This window comes from Manis pentadactyla, chromosome 4 (genome assembly GCF_030020395.1).
Source record: "Manis pentadactyla isolate mManPen7 chromosome 4, mManPen7.hap1, whole genome shotgun sequence".
NCBI classification, from domain to species: Eukaryota; Metazoa; Chordata; class Mammalia; order Pholidota; family Manidae; genus Manis; species Manis pentadactyla.
In genome coordinates, this window is record NC_080022.1 from 120188874 (window position 1) to 120212083 (window position 23210).

The 23210-nt window shown below is 57.1% G+C and overlaps 2 protein-coding genes across 4 annotated transcripts in view; one reads left to right on the plus strand and one right to left on the minus strand.

Moving 5' to 3' along the window:
- SLC5A10 (solute carrier family 5 member 10) overlaps positions 1 to 23210 on the plus strand; it is a 64763-nt gene that overhangs the window by 23325 nt on the left and 18228 nt on the right. For both annotated transcript variants that reach the window (XM_036894068.2, XM_036894067.2), the window contains exon 9: positions 2429 to 2564. In XM_036894068.2, the coding sequence (XP_036749963.1) occupies positions 2429 to 2564 (136 nt within the window). The remainder of the gene's footprint in view (positions 1 to 2428; positions 2565 to 23210) is intronic.
- The window catches only part of FAM83G (family with sequence similarity 83 member G), a 30010-nt gene that overhangs the window by 2366 nt on the left and 4434 nt on the right, over positions 1 to 23210 (minus strand). For both annotated transcript variants that reach the window (XM_036894066.2, XM_057500797.1), the window contains exons 3-5: positions 12264 to 12431; positions 5168 to 5292; positions 3186 to 4428 (exon numbers count right to left, since the gene is read on the minus strand). In XM_036894066.2, coding sequence (XP_036749961.2) covers positions 3186 to 4428; positions 5168 to 5292; positions 12264 to 12431 — 1536 coding nt within the window. The remainder of the gene's footprint in view (positions 1 to 3185; positions 4429 to 5167; positions 5293 to 12263; positions 12432 to 23210) is intronic.

Here is a 23210-nt window from a genome sequence, read left to right on the forward strand (position 1 = left end):
GATGCCCCATGGCACAGGCATTGGTGTGCTGGCTCCCACTCCCGGTGTTGGCCGGTCCTGCTCTGCTGGGCCCTGATCTGGGGGCTTTGCAGGACTCTACTCAGCCACTGGGCCAAGGCAACCTTCCAAGATGCCCACAGTCTGGTCAGTGCCAGGAGACAGCTCTGTATGCTGGGATCATGAGCACTTTCCGTTTTCTGCTTTAGACTTTTCAGTTTCCCAGCTCATCCACAACCTGTGGTGACATTCTTGTCATCAGAAACAAACAAAACAAGTAAAACAGGAGGCCAAAGCCCTCATGGGCAGAGAGCCCTGGCATGGGCGCTGCCACACCCCTCCCTGACCTCAGTGTCCCTGTCTGTGAAACAGGGAGGCACACAGCCTAGCCTCCCAGGGTCCTGCTGCTCGGGCATGCTGCAGTCTCAGTGTCTCATTTTGGCAGTAGCGGTTATGCCAATCCTAACAGCAACCACAACTTTTTTGGTTCCTGCTGCACGTCAGGAACCTCGTTTCACCTATGAGACAGTTCCCTTGTTCCCATCTCACAGCCGGGGAGACAGACACCCAGGCCAGTTTAGGACTTCCCCAAAAGGGTAGCGTCAGGGTCCAAATGTTCCTGGGCCAGCACTGAGCCATGGCTGACCCTGAGGTTGCATCTAATGGAGCCTAAACCAGGGGAGCTTGAGACCAGCCAGATGCAGGCTCGGCAATCTACACAGAGGCCTCGCTCAGTCCTTGTAGCAATCCTACAGGTCAGGAAGTATCCCATTTTTCAGACAAGAACACAGTGGTTCAGGGAGATTAAGTGGCCGAGTGTGGGGAGGGAGTGCCAGCCTCCAGCAGGGCCGGGTGAGGCAGGAGCCCACTGACACCACAGGGGAGCTGCGGATGCTCTGCTGGGGCCCCAGGCCTCAGTTTGTCCAGCTGTAGAACAGGTTGGCAGCAGCTCTCCCGCCCACCTCATAGGACTGGCTGCCGCAAGCATGGAATGAAATGATGGGATATCATGTAGGGTCTTAGGGAAATGCTTCATCTCTCCCGTGAGGAGTGCAGCCCCAGGTTCTTGCAATCACAGGACACCAGAAGGGAAGCGTCTACAGACAATTGTATCCTAACCCTCTCATTGTCCAGAGAGGGCAACTGAGACCCAAAGTGAGGCAAGGTCTTGTCCCAAGTCACAGACTGAAATCCCTTATTTTGCATGCCCAATGCTGCCACCCCTGGCACCCTGTGATGGATGTTTCACCAAGAACCATGTCTTAGAGGGAAATGCAGCAAGCTATCCATTAAATTAGCATGTTTGGAAAAGAAGTTAAAATCACAGATAACCTATTTCTGAATTGCAGGTGGCGATTTAAACTGCAGAACAGTAAATAGTTACACAGTCAACCCTTGTACATCACAAGTCTGAAGCACGCAGGTCCACTTATACGTGGATGTTTTTCAATAAATATTAGAAAGTTTTTGGAGATTTGCAACAATTTGAAAAAACATTTTTCCTCCAGCTTATTTTATTGTAAGAATATAGTACATAATACATGTATAAAATATGTGTTAATTATTCATATTATCATTAAGGCTTCTTGTCAATGGTAGGCTAATAAGTAAAGTCTTGGGGGAGTCAAAAGTGGATTTTCGACTACATGAAGGAGCACCCTGAACCCTTGTGCTGTTCAAGGGTCAAATGTATTTAAAAGTTATAGATTGCAAAACTCTGTGGACATATTAAAAGCCACTGAACTATGCACTTTACGTGGCTTAACTATATGTGAATTATATGTTGGCAAAGATGTTTAAAGTTACACTTTAAAAAAAAGAAGTAGAATGAACACTATCAAGGCCAGGATGGATGTCAAGACACCATCAGCTCCAATTACCCCTCCCTCCTTCTCACATTGTGAAGATCTGGAAACTGAGACCCACTTAGGATTTGCCTAAACCTACATGGGGAGTCGCCCTCAGGGGCACTAGCATCCCTCACTGCTGAACTGCAACCTTCTCCAACTCCAGGTCCTAAAGCTCTGATTCTGCTGGGGACACAAAACACAGCTGGTGCCAGCATCTGCTCCTGCATGCCAGCCACAATTGTGAGGGTGCAGGAGGTGGGGGGGTCCCCTGATACCATCCCACCCAGGGTCTCTCCAGGCTTGACAACTGCCAGTGTGGCAGGCCGGGCAGGACCCGCACTTCCCTATTCGATGGACAAGGAGACCGAGTCCAGAAACAAGAGTACCTTGGCCCCGGATGCTCAGATATGTGGGGATGCTCTGCTTCTGGTGGGAAAGCTGCAGGAATCAGGGTCAGACTGCGGCAGTCTTGGGCGTCTAGGGCTATGGGATCTCATGTCTCTACCTGAGGCCCACCAAGGAGAGATCCTGCCACAGGTGTCCCTGAGGGGGGCGGGACTCACTTCCGTCTCCTGCCCTAGGTCATCGTGCAGCGATCACTGTCTGCCCGGGACCTGAACCATGCCAAGGCGGGCTCCATCCTGGCCAGCTACCTCAAGATGCTGCCCATGGGCCTGATGATCATGCCGGGCATGATCAGCCGCGCACTATTCCCAGGTAGGACAGACTGCAGGGGCTGCGCTGGGGCTACAAGGTCCCCAGGGTTCTGGGTCCTTGACCTGCAAGAGTCACCAGGAGGAGAGGCAAACAATGAATGCAAGCTGTGCTCTGGCCTTGGAGATCCAGACAGAGAGTGGTCCCCAGGGCCACAATTAAAGGGATCAACAGGGAGGTGGCTTGGCATAAGGTCCAGACAAGGGACACTTCCTGCTGGGTGATTGCAGGTGTGTAAAGGAACACCTCTGTGCTGCCGCCATTTCCTTGTCCTCAAACTAGGGAGCAGACCACCCACATGGTAGGGCAGAGTCAGCTTCCTGTAACACCTCACGTCTGAAACCCTGTATATATTAAGTTTCCTTTTGGCTCCAGGTAGCTGGCTTCGGCTGCCTTTAGAGGACACTGGGCTCCTACATTGGCAATGACCTGCCACATGTGTGGCCTGGGTGGTTGCTACCCACCTCCTTCCACTGCTCATCCGTTCCCACATTTGTAACAAGGAAAGCCCTCTGAGCCAGGGTCCCCAGCAGATGGTGGCTAGGGGCGCTCAGGCCTGGGTCAGGGCCTCCCAGGACCCCTGGCGTGCCGGGACTCCCCCTACCACCCCCAGCCCCGACCCACCTGTGTCTCTTTATCCGAGGCATGTGGGGCCTGCATCCTCCTCGGAGTGCTCGCCTCTTCCCTCTCCCGATCCTGGGCCCACAGCGAGCCACCCAGGGGTCCACCAAAGGTCCCCTGGGTCATGTGGGGTGCGCTCAACTGCCGGCGTGGGGGCTGGGCGGGCCCATTAGCCATGCGCTCTGAGTGGCGCCTCCGGAGAGTGACCGAGCGCTCCCTCACCTCAAAATACTCGTCTGACACAGACGAGGCCACCGAGGGCCGGCGGGGGCCAGGGCTGAGGCTGGAGCCGCCCGAGAGGCTGTCCTGGTCACTGAGGGTCACATAGTCATCGTCGTCTTCCTCCCCCTCCCCATCTAGCCCATTGGGGACCGCTGCCCCCTGGCTGTCAGGGTCATTCTGGGTCACGGACAGCTGCCGCTGGAGTGGGGTATGGCTTGGGCCTGGTGTCCTGGGCAGCTCATGGTCTGTTCTGTTCTGGGGTGCCTCCTCTTCTGGGGTCTCCAGGGCCCAGCCAACACCACCACCATCCTGGGAAAGCGGCTCAGCCACAGGGACTGTCCTGGGCTCAGGCACGGGGAGCTGTGGCTTGGGGTCTCCCTGGGGGAGGCCATTCTCGGCTGGGACCCCATCCTGGGTGGCACTGGGCTCCAGGGCGGGGCTGCAGTCCTGGCTTTGCCTCCACAGCTGGGCACTAGCCTGGGATGTGTCTCGGATCTTGATGCGGTTCATCTGGCTAGGCTGGGGGTTCCAGACTTTGGGGTCAATGATGTTGATGTACCCCAGGATGTCGCTACCTGGCTCCGGGTCTGGCTCCACCCACGTAGGCAGGTATTCGAACATGTTGGCCCGCTCTAGGTTGAGCAGGCCCGGGTGCACTGGTGGGGGTGCCTCGGGGAAGTCTCCCGGCTGCTCGGCCAGCCCTGGGCCCCGCAGCCCTGGGGGGCTCTTGACCTCCTGCTTCTCTGAGGAGCTCTTGGCGATCTCATCGGCGCTCTTGGCCTTGACCAGCGCGTACTTGGGGTTGACAAGTTTCTTGGCCATGGTGCCCGAGGGCACCAGAGGGACCACGGAGGGCAGCACGATGGGCTCTGGCTCTGGCTCCTTCTCCATGGGGATATCCTTGAGGCTGACACCATGCGACATGAGGTACAACTCTTGGAACTGCCGGTCGAACATCTCCACCACCTGGCCGGACAGCACAGAGATCACATTCCGGTCTGTCCTCGCCGCCGACCAAGTGAAGCTGCAACACAGGAGGGTCAGTGTGGTCAGGCACATGGGGGCCAGTCTCCTCCCTTGGGCCCTGTGTAGGGCATCCTCCTGGTCCCCCTGCAGCGGGTGTTCATCAAACTGTGGCTACAGGGCCCTGGATGGGATCGAGAAGTGAGTAGGGGCAGAGGACAGGGCACAAGCCTTGGGTCAGACGTGCATCTGGGACTTGGGGCAAGTACTTACACGAGCTCACTCCCCACTGTGTGAACAGCAGTCAGGTATTACAGCACTCTGTAGGGCCGCTCAGAGTGCCCGGAGCAGCTCTGGACACCTGTGTCATCCAGCACACAGTGGCTGGCGCTGTCATGCTCTCTGCCACCACTAACCCCTTGAATGGCCGTGGGCAGCCTCTGCCCTGCTGTCTCTGCAAGGTGGGGCTCAAGGGCTGGACCACAGCCATCCTCATCATGGCCCCGTTCCCAAGGGTGGCTCTCAGAGTGACCGCCCTGTGGGCCTGGAAGGCATGGCCTGGCCTAGCCCACACCCACCTCCAGGCTAGGACAATAGTCTCATGGACAAGAGCCCTCTTCTGCTTGCTTCTGTGATAGGCGGGTGGCGTGCAGGCAGGCCCCAGTCCCGCTCATGGCTCAGCAGTTTTGGGACCATGAACCGGAATAACCAGGGTGTCATAAGGCAGGATTAAGGGCAGAAACCAGCTGGGAACTGGAGCCACTCCCCGCCCTGCAGCCCCCAGAAAGCTGTAGAGTCACCTGTAGGAGCCACAGATGGCCCGGTCTCCATCCACAAACATGAACTTCTGGGCCAGGGCACCCTTGAACTTGGTGGCTGACCGTGTGAAGAACTCTGTTCCCCCGCTGCTCCGCACCCTGAGGTTCTGTGTGTGGGGAACAGGAGACAGAATTACATGACCACAGCACTGACCACATGGTAGGGCCGGTGGCCACCTCTGCCCAGGGCTCAGGGAGGGCTTCTGGGAGCTTGGATAGGAAGGATAAGATGGTAAGCCTGGAGAAAGGGGATGCTATATGTGGACACTGCAGGGTGGGGGGGCCAAGGTGGGAGAGGAAGGTGGGGCCTGGTGACAAAGGGGGCAGGATGGTGTGGGTATGGCCTAAGGGTGTCCATGCCAGCTTGGGACATGCTGCTGCCAAGGGTGGAAGGCTGCTGGAGGGACTTCAACAGGAGGGCTGCAGATGAATTTTGGAAAGGTGCCCTTGGGGACTGTGCAGCTGGGAAGGGGGTGTGGGGCCCTGCCCTGAGGGGCATGGATCATGCACTGCAAATCTGTGGCCTTCCCAGGATGAGCGGGCTGGGTTTCTCCACTGCCCTTCTCCATGCTGCTGTCTCACTGTCCCCGCCAAGCCCTGAGGCAGGCCTCCCAGCAAACTCTCCTGCTCCCACTGGGCCAGCCCACTGCCTGTTACCCAGAAACAGGGCTGGAAAAGGCCAGATCCCAGCCTTCACTGGCCTTGTGCTCTCTGGCTCTCCCAAAGAGATCATGGGAAGGGGAGCTAAGACCCCGAGGGAGGAGCCTCCCAGGCATCATGAGCAGAGCCGGGCCCACCACGACTCGTGTCCAAGGCCAGGTTGCTCCCGCCTGTCTCTGGAGTCTGGCCACATCAGGGCTCTCCCTCCCTGGCATGCAGTCTGTGGGGCACTGAGTGGCTTGGGATCTGGCTCCCCTCCCAGCACTGAGGGTAGCTGTGAAAAGCTGGTGGTAGGACATGGCAAAGCCCAGGCAGCTCAGGGCGAACCTGGCTGAGGCTACCCCAAAGTAGACCCTCACGTGGTCAGGAGACCTGGACTCACCCAGGGGTGGCCCAGGCTGTGTGCTGGAAACGCGTTCTTGGGAGCCCCAGAGATTCAACTCAGGAAGCACTGGGGTCAGGCTGGCAATTACGTTTTTAACACCAGCCCCAGTGAATCTCCCTCCCTCCCGAGGGGCTCTGGGATGACGCAGAGCTCTGGGCTATCATTTATCAACCTGCCAAGGCCCCCTGCTGCAGACATAGAGGTGACTGGGACATCAGAGGCAGGGGAGTGGATGAGGAAGAATCCAGCACAGGGGCTCGGGGGGAGGCTCCTGGGGGAGGCTGACATCTGGTGCGACAGACCAGGAAGAGTGGGTTCGGGTGGGAAGAAGGCGCAGCATGCCAGATGTGGGAACACAAAGGCCTGGAGCCTATTTAAGACACGTGAGGACTTTGGGGGAGGAGGGTGGGCGACAGAGCCTGCAGAGCGGGCCCAGCTGGATGACCCCTACACTTGCTTAGGGCCTGGCTTGGCCCTGGGGGCAGAAGAGAGCCATGGGTGGATTTAGAACAGGATGTGATGGACTTGGAGCTGTACCTCAACAACAGTTCTGGGATCCAGTGGCAGGATGCACGGGATGAGCAGGGAGCGGGAGGCAGAGGACAGGGAGGGGGCTTCGTGGGTGAAGGAGGTGGGCCTGAGTCAGGGCAGGGCAACAGCAAAAGGAAACGGGGCTGAGGGAGCTGGCATCTACCCTTCAAGCCAGCCCATGGCCCAGTGTGCTCCCGAGTCCATTCCTTCAGTGCTGCGTCCCAGACTCCTCTGCTCAGGGCTGCCCCAGACAGTGTCCAGAGATTGAGGGGCGGGTCCCCGTGGATGCCCACCCAGCCGTGAACTGAACAATCATCTTGTTGTGGGCCTAGAAGGCAGATAAGCCTCTGCTTCCAGGGCTGGCTCCCCTACCCTGCAGGCTACCTGTCTGCACACAGCCAGCTCAGCAGGAAGCTGGCCGCAGCCCAGGACAATTAGGTCTCATGACTGCACCCAACACAAAGCATGCTTCGGGACCAGAGGTTGGAACAAAGATTCTGGAAGTGGTGTGAGGCCTTCCCTTATCACCTGTGCCCAACCACAGCCCAGCTCCGTGGCTTCTGTGGGCTCCTGGCTCAGAGTTCTACATGCTGGGACCACATGCCTCCTCTGGCGTGGAAGAATGGCCGCCAGCCTCAACTCCCCTCGCCCGTGCCTGCCCGCTCCTGCTCCAAAGCTTATGGATGAAGGGCTTAGAGGATTACTACCTACATTTCAGAGTGACTCGACTCTGCGTGTGAGTAGCAGGCCTTGGCTGTTCCAGATTTGCTGTGTGACTCTAAGCAAGTCTCTGGCCCTCTCTGGGCCTTAGTTTCCCTGTCCATACTTTGGGGCTGGCCTCAAACTCTAAGGGCCATCCAACCCTGGGGCCAGCAGCAGGTGGGGGCTTGTGGCAATCCTCCCACCACGGCAGCTCCCCTGCCTGTTTGTTCCTGGAGGGCCCCGCCCCATGGGGCCCGGCCAGGGTGAGGTAATGTCTCAGGAGTCAGAGCTCTGATGAGCAGCGGCGGAGGATTCCACATGGCTGCACTGTCTCTTGAGCCCTGGGACACAGAGTGCAGTGGGCAGTGGGCAGTGGGCAGGCTGACCCAGGCGGGGTGCCCTGTGTCCTTCCGAACCTCAGTCTGCTCATGTGAGAAAGGGCTCAGTGATAGGTCCTGGACAGGACGCCAGAGAAGGGTGGCTGGGCAGTGCTTCACCGGCTCTGAGGTGCACGGGGCAGGAGGCTGGGCAAGCCTGCAGCACCCTGCCCCACACCATGCCTGGGCCTTCCGTGCTTAGGCAGAGATGTGCCTTGACCCTGTGCCAAGGCCTGGGTTGTGGAAGGCAAAGGGGCCAAGCCCAGGCTGCGCCAGAGCAGGGTGGGTCACTCAAGCTCTGGTCAAACACAGCTCCAGTCCTGGCACCGAACGGATGCCAGCTTGGCAATTCCTCACCTTAGTTTTCTTTCCTGTGAAATGGGCCTAACCACCCTCATGCTTCAGGGCTGCTGTCAGACTGTCTGAAACTCCATGCATGCGGGCCAGGGCCGGGCGAGTGCCTGGCACTCTGTGGGCTCCATAAATTTTAAGTGACAAAGTGGGCTGTGATGTCATGTGCCGTGCAATGCACTGGGGTGTGATCCCTTCTGTTCCAGGGGCAAGTGGGGAACCTCAAAATATCTGGAATGGCCTGGACTTAGGCCCAGGGGGGGGGGTCCAGCCTCCTGGGACTGAGGACAGTCTGCAACTGCACCATGGATGCTCTTCAGCCGCACCTTCTGCAGGAGCTGGCTGGCATCTCCTGGGCCCGTGGGGGTGTGAGGAGTATCAGAGATGCATCCTAACCAGGCCTGGCCACTGACAGTGAGATCAGGCCAGGTATGCAAGAGCAAGGGGAATGGAGAGCCCATGCCCCCATGTGCTAGGTGCCCGCTCAGCCTCTGCTCCTTTGAAGGGCCTATTTTACCCTCTGTAATGGGGGAGGGGGTCGATACTGACTCTGACCTCCTGTGGGGCTATTGTGACCCTGGGATGGGAAGCAGCTTTGTGGCAGGGACAGGGCAGGGCTCCAGGGCCTTGTCTGAGGGGCTCCTGGCCCTTCCCCTGGCTGCTCAGCATGGGCACTTCTGGGCTAGGCGATTCTGTTGGAGGGCTGTCCTGTGCATCCTAGAATGTTCAACAGCATCCCTGGCCCCAACCCACCACAGGCCAGTCCTCTCCCAGTTCAACACATTAAAAATGTCTCCGGACATTGCTAAATGTCCCAAGCCCAGCAAATCCCCTTTGATGGAGAAGCACTGCCCCATACCTAATCCACTGCAGACCCAGGCCGAGAGTGGAGAAGGCAGGATGGGGGCAGGGCAGCTCTGGGCGCCAGACCAGGCCTGTCCTGCCTAGCATAGACCCTGAGCTGAGGCTGAATCCACACATCCTCCCCAGCGCCTTCCTGTGGCCACACTGGCTGGGGTTTCTGTGCTCCTCAGAAACAGGTCCGGCCTTTGCCCAGGTGGCTGCTGGTTTTTCCAGTTTGGTGGCACAAAGGCAACTGGCTTTTCAGATCAGCCTGACATCTCACAGCTCCCATCCTGAGCGATGAGCTTTGAGGCCCAGCGTGGCTCCCACTGGCCTGGGACACCCCTCAGCACCCAGTCTCACCCCCAAATGTGGCTCGATTATATGGCCCAGCCCTGGGCTTGAGGGGTGAGGGGGCTGGGTCTTCTTTTCAAGGCCTGTTCCCACTTGTAATATGAAGTGCTCATTCCCACACTTCCCACCGGAAGGAGTAGGAGGCCAGCTGAGCTGGTGGGCCAGGGTGTCTGGGGATGGCTGGGAACCTCACACCCAGGGAGATGCTGACGCATGTCCTCTCAGCTCACCTGGAAGCCAGGAGTGAGGTTGGCCCAAGCAATATAGCAGCTGTTTCCAGAACGTGTTGTGTGAGTGAGCTCAAAGCTCAGGAGGCAGAAGAGGGGGTGCTGCCCCGCAGGTGCACATGAGGGTGATTCCCAGCCAGACCACAGCTTGGGGTGGGGGGAAGGGAAGTTCCTTGGCACTCAGACCAGAGCTGGGGTCTCATGGGAGTGGCCACGCCTGTCCTCTGCCAAAGTCATGATGGGAATAGAGTTCACTACTGAATGCCCTGCCCCCATATGTCCTCCTGTGCTCTTCACCACAGCCTGCCAAATAAATGATCACACTCCCATTTTTCAATTAAGACAGACCCAGAAAGATTCTGTGTCTCTGTCCAACATTACAGTGCAGGTGGCAGAGCTGGGAGCTCAGGCGTGGCTCCTAGTGTTGGCACCCCCCAGCTGGTGCTGACACCCCGTGGTCACCAGTCTGACTCCACCAAACAAGACCTGTACCCTGGGCTCATGGGATCTGAGGGCAGGTCGCTGCAGAGCCAGGCAGGGGCGGCAGGCGATCGAAGGCGGGCCCAGGGATCACTGGCAAAGGAAGTGCTTCTGAGACAGGCCCGGGCCCAGCCAGCCTGCAGGCAGGGAGGCAGGCTGTGCAGGCAGGCTTTCAACGCGGTGACACTTGGCCAGGGCTGGGAGCACGGGAGCCTCTGGCCACCTGCCCAGGCAGTGGAGGACAAGCTCAAAGGCAAGAACGAGGCCAGAGTTACATGTTCTTTCCCATGTAGGTGCCTGGCCCTCCATGGTGTCAGGCTCCTGGACACCTTCCCTAGAGCAGGGAGGTGGTGAGTGGGGCAGACTGGGCCAGGGACCCCTGGTGCAAGGTGTCCCTCCCATGCTCTGGGCTATAGCCTCACTTCAAGCTGAAGTGGGTGGGGAGCCCTCACACCCACCCCCTCCCCTGCCCAGAGCCCGGGGTTTATAATTTCCTATTGCCAGCAGCTGTGTAACTCCCCTTAGCTCACAGGGTGCTTTTACAACCATTGTCTCCTCTAATTTCACCCTCAAACAACCCTGTGAGGCATCATCACAGCCATGTGGAGCTTCAGGCTCAGACCGGAGGAGCCACATGTCTACGTCCCACTGCGGGGCAGCAGCCACGGAGCCCTGCTGGCAGGGACACTGGACACCAAGGGTCCATGCCCACTTCTCAGTACTGGCTTTTAGGCTCAGTCTGACTTAGTGGAATGCCAATGGGCAAGTCACATTTCCCCATCTATCCTGTGGAAGCCTAGTCTAGATGGCCTCTGCTCACCTTCCAAAAGATGCCCTTTCCATACTCTAGATCTCTCTGGCATGAGCTGTCTGCCCTGGGACTTGACTCTCAGTGCTAATTACATGGCAGACAGCGTGGTGGGTGAGTGTGGGGCCTGGGGCCAACTCACCAGGCAGACCACATAAAATGTCCCAGTGGCCAGAGACTCGCTGCCCCAAGTGTTCACAGCCACCTGAAAGGACTCAGCAGGGAAGGGGACTGATGGGGGGACACTTGACAAATGCTGACAAATTATAGGCGTGGGAGCCCAGCCTCTGTTTACCAGCCTGGCGCCTCCCCTTTCCCAGGGATTGAGATCACAGGCCTGAAGCCCTAGGAATTCTGACCTGCTGGAGGCTGGAGCTTAGCCTGCTGCTGGCTCACACCCCTACCTGGACCTAGGAGTGACACCTGGGCGGGCGAGCACCTCCATTTCCCCATCTGTAAAATGGCAACAACTGCTCTATCCCACTGGGTTACCATGAGGAGTAAATAAGTTAACTGTGTACAGTGCCTAGGACAGGGCTCAGAGCCCGTCAAACTCTGAAAGTATTAGCCGTCATGATGCATACTGATCTGTATTCTCTGGGGAGTGTGCTGCACAGACTAGAGGCCAAGGAGGGCTCCTCCTGCTCCCATGCAAGAGGCCAGATGCAGGGTGTCTGAGCAGAGGAGCCCGGCCACACTGGCCCATCTGCCCAGAGAGGGAGGTAATGTGCTCAGGGACACACAGCAAAGAGTGCTGAGAACCCACGCCCATCTCCAGACCTTCCACCTCTGCTCCATGGTGTCCCTCCAAAAAGCCCCTTCCTCTCTGCTCTTGCTTCTCCAGTCCATTTCAACTCTGCAGCCATTAAGGAAGCCTTCCCTGACCTCAGCCTGAGAGAGCGTCCTCTGTTGGAGCCAGATCCTAAAACTTGTGGGTAGATATTACACAGAGACAGATTTTGGCTTAACGTCTGAGAAAGGACTTCCTGGGAGTCAGAGCTCTTTAGATAGGATGCGGGCTGCTGGAGCTGGGTTGGGGAGCACCCCATCACAGGGGTATGCAGGCAGACAGGTAACCAATACGGCATGCGCTGCTTTGAAATAACACACAATGTAGCATCTGGTGTGGGCTCCAGCAGCTAGTCAGCAGGCCCTTCATCAACATCATCTTATCTCTGACTGTTGGAGGTAGTGTCCTGTCCCTCAGGGTATTTTGGCAGAGGCCAGGTGACCACATGGCAGGAGGCTCTAGGATTATTGAACTCTATGTGCCTGGAACAGGGCTCCATCCCTAGAAGGCCAGTGCCTGAAGTGTTTGTTGACTGGCGAATAAGCAATCAATCATGACCAGCCAGCTCACCTTGAGGTGCCCCAGGTGCATGCAGGCCCGCTCACACATGTGCAGGAAGTACTTGATGTTACTCTCGTCCACGATGATGTACACAGCCACCTTCCTCTTAAAGCCGGCATCCAGCAGGTCCTTGAAGATGTCCACATCAGTGAACATGTCCATGACCACAGCGATTACCTGTGGGCAGGAAGAGGTGAGCTGTCAGGCAGTGCAGCAGTAAGGACAAGTGCATCGGCAGGGCACATGTGCACACCACCCTCCCTGGGTGACCACTCTCTCTGCTCCCCACAGCTTCAGGACTGAGACTGGGAAGTGACAGCCTGCAGGCCCCTCTGGCCCTGAAATTCTAGGCTGAGGATTCACCACTTAGGATACAAGATTCTCAATTGGTGTGGCAGAGACTGGACTTTCTGGGGCAGCAGAAGTGGAAAAGCATGGTGAACATGAGGGCTATTTCCGTAATACAAGACCACAGAAAACAAAGCCCAGGGCCTGGCAGGCAAGGCACATGGAGGAGACAGAAGGCGGCGGATGCCTGGGAGGCTCTGGCTCCCACTGGTCATGGTGTCAGGGAGGGTTTGCATCCTGCCCTGAGGTGTGCAGCATGCTGGGGCCATCTCTCAGGGTGCCCTCCTTCCTTGTGGGTACCGGGGCTCAGCCCAGGAGCCCTGTTTCATTCCATTCCTGGGTTTTATTCCCGATCCAGGGCAGACCACACCACTGCCCTCCATCTACTACACCAGGATCCCAGGATGCCAAGACGAGCTAGATGTGTCAACAGCCAGGGAGGCGGGCAGCTGGCCAAGGACACCCCTGTGTCACTGGGCTGATGTGAACTTTGGAAGGCTCCCTCACTGCCACCTCTCCTCTGGTTTGTACAGAGCCCAAACCAGCATGTGGGCCCTTCCTGTCATCTGTCCCTATACCAGCTGACATCCAGCTCCTGGACCTGGCTCACAGTGGAACCCCAGAGGTCAGAGTGCACCTATTCCGCCTCAGCCCAGCCACAGCACAAAATGGGCAATGACCAGGCCAGGCTGGTGGGCAGGGGCACTGGCCTGGGTCAAGGCACGAGGAGGGAAGAGGCACAGGGAAAGGATGGGGCACTGTGAGACAAGTTCGCCTGCATCAGGGTATCTGCAGTGGCCAGCAGGAGCTCGGCGACCAGCAGGCTCTGGCCCTCAGTCTCTCAGCCACACCTTCTGTCCCACTGGGCAGCCAAGGGAAGCACCTGAGACAGGGCCCAATGTTGATGACCCAAATGGATGCCTGGCCCCTCCCACCCTCCAAGGCCCAAGCCACCACCCAATCCTGAGTCCAAAGGCCTTTTGGAGAAGACTTACACAGAGAGACCAGGGACATGCTCTGGGCCACAACATGCTGGGGACAGGCTGTAACCTACCCAGGCCCACCAGGGAGCTGAGCTCACCCCCACCCTCTCAATGGGATCTGCAGACGCCAGGTGACCAGCAGGCAGCCTGGGGCCTGCTGGGGCCGAGTTTGCACATTCCAGGAAGCTTACCCGGCTGGCCCCTGCAGGCCCATCGGGCTCCGCCCTGCCCTGCCCTGCCACAGACATGATGTCTGTGTGACCCTGAGCAAGACACACAGCTGCTCTGACCCCTGTTTTCTCATCAGTACAACAGGTAGAGTGGAGCTGAGGGACCAGTCAGGGCTCCCTGATGGCTGAGTCACAGGGTTCACTCCGTTGTCTGGGGGACAAGTGCTCACTGGCTTTGAGACTCTGAAGGGCTGTTTCAGGTGGGGCAGAGCAAACAGGTACAGTCTACGCAGGGGCTAGAGCAGCAGGGGTAAAGCCAAGTGGAGGCAGACATTGGCAACCAGATGAGGAAGTGCTTTCTGACCCAGAGTTAGACAGGGGTCTTGAAAGGGAGTGAGCTCCCTGTCCCAGGAAGTATTTAATGCCAGAGATTGCTTAGCAAGGGGGCAAGTGAGAGGACAAATGAGACACAATATCAGCTGTGTGCACTTACAACAGCCTTGGATTTCAGCAGTGGAAGGAGACGAGACCCTGAGGTGGGTAGGATAGTGGCAAGGATTTCCTTGCCTGGACCCCAGAAACCCAGAGCAACTCCAGCCCTGGGATCCCCTTGGATAAGCTGTTCATAGAGGCCAACAGCCTCACGTGCCACCCTGAAAAGGGTGTAGTCAACATGTTTTTTCTTGGAGGTAGCTACCCACCCCAGATCAGCCAGGCCTGGTTCCGGGCCTTGCTTGCTGCAGGAGACAGGCACCTGCCCTGGGCCTGGGCAGGGGGACGTGCTCCAGCGGGAACTGCTCCATGTGTCTTTCCCCATATTGCCCTCCTGCAGGCAGGGTACCTGATCTAGGGACTGTCGGCTGCTGGGCCTGATCTGCTAGGGCCTGTCCCCACGGCAGAGGCCCTGACGGGGTCCTGTGGCCCAGCACAGGCTCTCCCCAGGCATTGGGCTTGATGCTGAGGGGTGGTCGAAGAAGGCCTGTAACAGGTGCCAGCTGACGCTGGGGGCCGGGGGACGCTTGGTGATCCCCAGGAGGCCTACACCTCATCCACAGTTGGAGGCACAACTGTTCCTTGGTGCCCTGGAGTGCCGCTTGCCCTTCCCATTTTGTACACGGGAGAACTGGGTGAAGTTCAAGACTAGAACCTACCGTCTGGCGCCCCATCCAGAGCCCCTTCTTGCTTCAGAGAGTGGGATCCAGTCCCAGGCCCTGGCACCATGTGGCAGTCAATAAGGAGCCCCAACAACCGATAGCTTATTCAGTCCTCACGAACACACCATGAGGCCGCCGCTATCGTTCCCATTTTACAGATGAGGAAACTGAGGCATGGAGGGATTCACTCCCTTGCCTGACTATCTGGTGGCCTAGCTTGCCCACAACACTGTGACCTCATCAAGAGCACAGCCCCTTTCTGGACCAGAGTGGGCTGGACTAAGGTAGGCCCAGGGAGCTGTTGTCCGGGACAATGCAACCAACTGGTTGGGGTTCGAGGACTAACGGCAGTGTGGGACAAACTAGAGCCCCTCCACGAGCTGCGGTGTCCCTATTTGCTAATGGGGGTGTCAGCCTGACTCGCTCCTGTCCACCCAGCCCACACATCAGCAGCTTGGGCACAAAGCTGCTGGCACCACCTGAAGGGAAACACCAGCTGCCCTCTGTAGACCAGCCCTTGGAAGTCGGGGCAGAGCCAGGGCCAAAGCACTGGAGACAGAGGGCAGTCTGGAACCAAGACCACTCTCGCCCCATGTGGTAGGAGACTGCACGGCACAAGAGGCAGGCAGCCTGGGCTCCAGCCCTGGAGCTCACTCCCCAGGACCACAGAAACTGGCCATGTCCCCAGAGTGGCTGGAGCAACGGCCTGGTTTCCAGGGGGCAGAGTAGGCAGGCCCATGTGGGCCCCACACTCCAGGCTCTTCTGGCCCAGAGCCCAGGACCTGCACAGACTGGGAAGGAGGGAGCTTGTTGGTCCCACGTGTCTTATTGATGGGAAAGCCCTTTCTCAAAGATGCAGACAGAACCAGACAAGGCCAAACATCTGTGACAACCACCCTGGTTCCCAGTCCCAAAAAGCTGCAGGTGGGAGCTCGATGCTACCTCAGGGGTGTGAGAGGATGGCCGTGCCCAAGACGGGCACCAGCGGCAGGGACTGGTGTCAGCACCGGGCTTGAGCCTGTCTTGTACCCAAATGCTTCCCCATGTCTCTTCAGGGGCTGTGCAGTATACACAAGCCCCGAACTGTGTTCCGGCAGGGCCTCCCTGGCACCTTCTCCCTCACCACCCCCCCCCCAATGCAACATTACTCAGGTCTCCCCGCCCCGCCTCCTGGCTGGGTCCCCAGTGCCCCAGAGCTCTCCATGCTGCAGGCACAGCCCTCTGGCCTCCTCATGTCCCCCTGCCAGTTCCCCATACTTTCAGAATCCCCAAAATATCATTGGGATGGATGGACATCGACCCCAACATGAGAGATACAGACACGGTGGCCCACAGAGAGGAGGGGACCCCCCCACCCGGGACCACCTTGAGCCAGTGGACTGGTGGGTACAGGCCTCTGGCACAGGCCCCCCATATCCCACCACTAGCACCTCCTCATCCAGGCCATGGCGGGGAGGGAGCCTGAGCAAGGGGGCCAGCATACGAGCCACAGGGGAAGAGCAACCCTCCAATTGCAGGTCCTCCAGACCCACAGCACAGCCTCTGACACACATGGCTGCACGCCCTGTGACACAGGCTGCTGGCGCCGGTGGCACAGGCCTGGGGTGGAGTCGGTGTCTCTGCTTCTGCCTGGGCCCCAGCAGCAGTGTGGGCAAGGGCAAAGCGGGCCCAGAGTCGGAGGTGCAGGCTACAGACTGGGTCTGGCTTTGTGTGAGCTGCATCTCTCATCTGCAAAATGGGGAAGGTTGACATGATGCCCAAGGCTGCCACTGCCCAGGGATCCCTGGCTTACTATGGCCTGCCTGGGTGCCCTGTCCAGCCTGCGTGGGCTAGCAGAGCATCCTGCTGTGTCCAGGGACCCAGGAGAGCCAGTTCTGGCCGCCACTGCAACCCCCCACCTCTGCACCAAGAGTGTGGGGCTGCTTGTCTCGCCAGGCTGACATCCAGCCTGCAGCTCCCACACCCCCACAACTGGTTCTTAGATTCCCTGTGACCACAGAACCCACTCTTGGAGCAGACATGCCCTCCTGGGGCAGAGTAGGTCTGGCAGTGTTGCAGGGGGTGAGGTGGGCGTGAGGCAGCCCAGGGCTTCTGAACACAGCTGGAAGGCTGCAGGGTGGGGCCTGGCCTCTACAGCACCATCTCGCCCCAGGGAACCCTGACCTCTCAGGGCTTCTGGCACCATGGACTGCTCCCTAAAACATGCTGCCTCAAGCCACACACACTGTTCTCCTGGCCAGGCCACCTCGCTTTTCTCCTCTATGCCAACAACTTCTGCCCATCCTTCAAACCCCAACTTAAATGCTGCCCCAGCTCCTTTCTGCCATTTGAGCATCTATCATTTCTGCATTTCTGGAGATCCGACAGCAACCTACTGAGGGACACACTGTCTCCCCAAGGCCTGGAGCCTGAGACCCAGGTCAGGGTGGGGCAATTTCCCACCCGGGGCCCCCTCTTTCCTTACCCTCCTTGACCATCGAGATGCCTAGAAGCAGCTCAGAGAGAGCCGGTCATGGTTTCTCCCCTCAAAGTGCCCCAGAACAGACAGGGGAGACAGACACACCCCATCCGCCCTGGAGCCCAGAAGTGGCCACAGACACAGGCAAGTCCCTGGCTCTCACTGGGCCTCACTTTTGCTGCCTGAACAGTGTGGGAGGTAGGGAGTCTGGGTCTGTAACCCTAAAGCTCTGATGGGCACCCAGAAGGCAGCAGTGTGGGTTCCGGACTGTCCTTCTGGGAAGCGTCTTCATTTCCTCACGGGGTGCTGACAGCGCCCACCCTGCATGGCTCTTGGAGGGTAAAGTGAATTAATGTAGGTGCAGAGCCAGCTCAGTACCTTCCTCTTCCACCTCCCTGCCTCCTCACTGCACCAGCCTGAGTCCTGGTCCTCCAGACCCACAGCACCTTCCAGGCTGGACAGGCCAGGAATCAGTACCTCTCTGCCAACCCCCGTCTGCTGCTTCCTTCCATGCCAGCTAGAAGGCTGGTGGAAGGTGGTAACTCACAGGAACATCACAGGGAACGCTGTAGACGTTCCTAAAGGTTGGGACAATGGCCATCAAGAACTTGGATTCAACTTCCATTTCCAGCTATGATGGAATAACAGAGCCTGCCATTTACCTCCTGCCTTAGCAACAACAAGAACAAAAAACAGCCAAAACCTATGAGACTATGGCCAACAGGCATTGCAGCTAGTGCAAGGATCCCTGAAAGAAGCAAAACGACCTCAACCCCGGGAATGCCCCAGATACCTCCAGGCTGCAGCCAGGGCAGGGGGCCTTGGTATTGTCAGGCAGTCTCCCTGAGTTGAGGAAACAGAGTTTGTTCACAGCATGGCAGTCAGAGTTTTCAGGACAGAGCACTAGAAGCGAGAGGGCTACAGAGCAAATGCCTGAGATCTGCCAAGGGCCTCTCCTTGAGCCTTCAGCTGGTGACCGAGCCCCACAAGCAGGGGAGAAAACCACTGAGGCTAGGACATAACTGCCAAAAGGATCAACTGGAACAATTGCTGGTGCTCACACAGGACTACGATTTCCCAGTTAGAGCACCACTTAGGGCCTGCAGGAAGGTCCTCAGAAGGATATTACCCAAGTAGTGGTAAAAAAAAGCCCTAGACCAGGGACCTGCAAACTTTTTCTATAAAGGCCAGATAGTAAATATTTCAGGCTTTGCAAGCCATTTGCCCAATTCTACTGTTACAGTTTGCCAACTCCTACCCTGGACTAAATTTGCTCTGGTGCCACCTAATAAAGCTTAACAGCAAGCTTCAAAAGCATTACATTGTTTCCAAGCAACTTAACTGCATTCCAGAACAAAGCTTCAAAATATTTAAAGAGAAAAACAAAACTCAAGCAACCCACAACATCTAAGTCACCTTGTCTAGTACCCAATCAAAAACGAACAGATACACACAAAGAAACTGGAAAATAATGATCCACATGAGAAAAAAAATTTACCAAAACCAACCCAGAACAGACACAGATGTTTGAGCTGGCACAGAAAGACATGAAAACAGTTATAACTATATTCCACATACTCAAAAAGTAACTTAGAGATATGGAAGATTAAAAACAAACAAACAAACACCAAAGTGAACCTCAAGAAGTGAAACAATCCCACATATAAAATGAAAAATACACTGCATGGGATTAATAGCAAATTAGACACTATAGAAGAAAAGATTAATGAACTTAAAGACATATTGGTATAAACTATCCAAAGTCACACATGGAAAGAGATTGAAAAAAAAACAGGATCAGAGCATAAGTGAACTGTGCTCAATTTCAAAGGTCTAGTATATGTGTAATTGGAGTCTTAAAAGGTGCCAAAGCAGAGAATGGGGAGAAGACAGGAACACATTTGAAAAAACAAGAGCCCTAACATGGGCAGAGAGACATGAAGAAGACCCCACCGAGGCACATCATAATTACATCGCTTAAAGTCAGTGATCAAGAGAAAATCTTAAAAGTAGCCAGAAGGAAAAAAACCATTACATGTTGACAAACAAAAACAAGCAGACTTCTCCTGGGAATCAACACAAGTCAGAGGATATAAGAGCAACATCTTTAAGGTACTAAATGGAAAAGCTGTTAACCTAGAATTCCATACCCAGTGAAAATAGCTTTCAAAACTAAAAATGAAGTAGGACATTTTTGGCATACAAAAGCTGAAAGAATTCATTCCCTGCAGACCTGTACTACATTATTATAGAGTGGAGGGCTAAGGCTGTAGGGGCAGCAGGTGCTTCCATGTGGGGGCCCAGGCTCCCCTTGCTCACTGGCTGTGGAATAGAGGCAGGAAGAGTTAACTCTTCTGCCCCCAGTACCCCCTCCAGCAGCAGGACAGAGCAGACCTGGCTGCAGTGCCTCAGTTTCCCACTCCTGGTGCTGTCAGGATTAATGAGACACTGACTGAAAAGCATTAAGGTTTTCCAGGCACAGGGGAGGCCTTCTTGGAGCACCTGGCCCTGAGTGAGCAGCACTGCCCCTGACTTCTGGCACCCTCCAAACCAGTCTGCCTGTCCTCTGGCTCCAAAGGCTTGTCACTCAGGTAACAATCTGGTCCTGCCTCCTGGAGTGACAGTACAGAGGAACTCTGTGTCTATGGTAACAAATGCTGACCCATGCCAGAGTCAACATACCCAGGCCAGCTTTCTGACACTTCCAGGGACCAAGGAGGGGTGGCAATGACCCCTCTTTTTTCAGAGGGGAAGTCATCACTGCCCCAGAGCCACTATCAGCTGGTGGCAGAGGCTGCCTGTGTACATTCTGGCTGTGACTCCCAGAGCCCAGCTGGGGTCCTGAAACAAACTCCTGAAAACCAGCACTGTCAGGAGGGTAATGTCTCAGGGCCTTCTGGCTTTGCCACTCTTTCCCTGGGAGGCTATGGCAGGGTACTTCTGTTTCTCTTCTCGAGAGCATAGACAGTCGGACTAGCTGGTCTGAGGTCTCTCCCCTCTGACATTCAGAAGCTCTGGCACTTTCCCGCCCTCTCAACTATTAAGACAGAAAACTCACTAAGGCCTACTAAAGGAGGCTCAGGCCTCCTGAACACCAAATGGCTGCAGGAGTGTAGGGTCAAGAAGTACATGCTGGTCACACCCAAAGCCCTCTGACCAGAGGCCGGGCCTGCCCCAGCCCAGCCCAGTAGCGTGGGGCCCTGCCCTGACTCTCCAGCCTTCCCCAGATAGACGTCAGCCTCCTCACCATGGCTCAGGAATGCTGTAAAGAGAGGAGAAGGCAAAGCGTGGGGGCAGGCCATCAGGTGAGCAGGGCTGAACCCTGTGGATGAGACAAGAGGACAAGCCCCTTCCTCTTCCTGCCCGCCCCAAAGTCCTCCGAGCTTCCAGATCTGCGGGCACGGGGTCCAGCCAGCCACGTGTGAATGGTACACACTGACAATTTTCAAACTGAAAGATCTCAGAATCATAACTTTGGAAGCCTTTAAAACCTTAGCTTCTCCAGGGTCCAAGAGTGACAGACACTTTTGAGCATCCTAATCCTCCAGGAAGCCTGGCCTGGAAAGGACTTGCCCACGGACACAGCCAACCAGGGGAGGCCTGAGGCCCTGAATGCCTGCATCCTCTCCACTGCACCCCACTCAGCCCTGCTTGAACTCCTTCCGGATGGGGCACCCACCACCCCAGCCCAGGCTGCCCCCAGAGAGGAGCCCTCAGGAGAGGGGTAAGGGTGGAGGTAGAGGGAAGGTGACTGGCATTCACTGAACGCAGCCAGCTGTGTGCCAAACACCACGCCGAGTGCTTCACAAAATGCTTTTTCTCCATTTAAATCTCTCCATGACTTTGAGGCAGGTGTTACCATCACCTGCAGTAGCAGAGAGGAGGACGGAACAGAGGCTCAGGGAGGAAAGTGACTGCCTTGGGACGGCACGGCAAGGGCAGAGCAGAGCAGGACCGCGGGCCTGGGTCCACGTGGTCGGCACGCCACCTTTCCACTGCTTCAAGGGGTGTTTTGCCTGGGAGGGTGCTGAGCCTGGGGAGCATGTGGACCCTAGGAAGGAGCCTGATGTAGCCCAGCCCAGTCAGGCCTGCAGGAGACAGGGTCCCCACCCCTTACCGAGCATCCTCAGAGTGCTCAGTATCTTGCGGGTGCTCACAAGTGTTACTGCCACAGGACAAGTGCCCAAGCCCCTTTCTACAGATGAAGACACTGAGGCCCAAGGGCATGGCTGAGCTGCGCAAGTGAGCCAGGGGCCTCTGAGAGGACCGGCCCCTCTCTGCTGGCCCAGGGGGAGAACCCTGCTGAGCCAGGAGACCGGGGCTCTGTGGAGCCTGGTGCAGGCCAGGCACGCTGAAGACCCTCATGTGCCCTTCAGCCACTCAGGCCTCTGAGCCTCAGCACCCTCAACTGTGACAGGAGCACAATGGCCCCACCTCACGGGACAGTGACAGCAGGTGTGAGGCTGCCCACATGAACAGGAGCTGGGCACCCACCCAGCGCAGAAGGACCAGCCCTCCTTCCTGGCACAGCCGCTCCTGACTCTCCCCAAACTCTCAATTAAGACACAAACACCATTGGGTAGGAAGCCTGTGGAGAAAACAAGAGCCAACACCTGGGATTATGTTATCAGATGGTTCCCCACCTGGCAGGTGAGGGCCCTGGGCACCGGGCTGGGAACTGCCAGAGCAGGCAGACACTCCCGGACCCACTGCGTGAGCCTGTCCTGGCACCGCTCCCTCTGAGAACAGCCAGGCTGGGCTGCCCTGGGGCCTCTTGAGGCGTGGAGGCTGTCCTGGTGCCGCCTAGCTCAGGGCAAACAAGAGCCTGTCCTCCTGGTCTGCAGGGACTGGCAGTGGCCCTGGCTCCCCGCTGCCCTGTTCTCCCCAGTCCCAGTGTAGCCAGACTGCTGCTGCCCTCCTGGCCCCTCGTGTTTGGGAGCCGGATGGAGACAAGGAGCCACAGGAAAATGCTTTTACTGTCCTGAGTCAAGCTGGGGACCAGCGGTGGGGGAAAGGGGCATAGGGCTTGCAGACCTGAGTTCTGGGTCCAGATCCTCCAGCCGTGAGCTCTATCACCTTGGGCAAGTTATTTGCCCTCTCCAAGCTCGTCTAAGACTTAGTTTCCTCATCTCCACCGTGGAAACAATACTTACTTTACAGAGTTACTGGGAGGATTACAGTGAAGGTGAAGTGCCTGCTCAGCACCTGGCATATAGCTGGCATTTAATAAATGCCTCATTAAGCTGCTTTTATTCCTACAGCCAAGCCATGAACCAGGGCCTCAGCATGTGAAGGCAGGGGCCTGACAGAAAAGACATGGGGTTAATCAGGCATCATGAGACCAGGGTCCAGACCCTTCCTGCTGTGTGGCCATAGTCAAGAAACTTAAGTTCTCTAGGTCTCTGTTCCCAAACTGTAGCCTGGCAGTCATGAAGTCTGGGTTCTAGTCTAGTATCAACCCAGTTCCTTCCTCTGTAGACATCCACCCCTGCCCCAGGGGCCTGCCCCGGGCTGTCTGGGTCTAGGGGTCATGCTGGGGGCTCTGCCCCCACATCGTGGGCAGGAGGAGAGAGGGGCACTCCCAGCCAGCCTCACCCTGTCTCTCAGAGGCTGCAGCAGGGAGGCCAACCCTCCTGGGTGTGAGGCTACAGGCCCAGCCTCTGCTATGCAGATGGAACCCCACAGCAGGTTTCTCCCCAGATAAATCCCTGGCTCCCAGGGGCTGAGGGAGGGGCAGGCAGATGACCTTCCATCCGGGAGAGCTGGAGCCCATTGGGGCTAGATGACAGCTCCCAGGACACAGGCTGCCTGCTCAGGGCCAAATGGCCAGCAGAATCAGACAC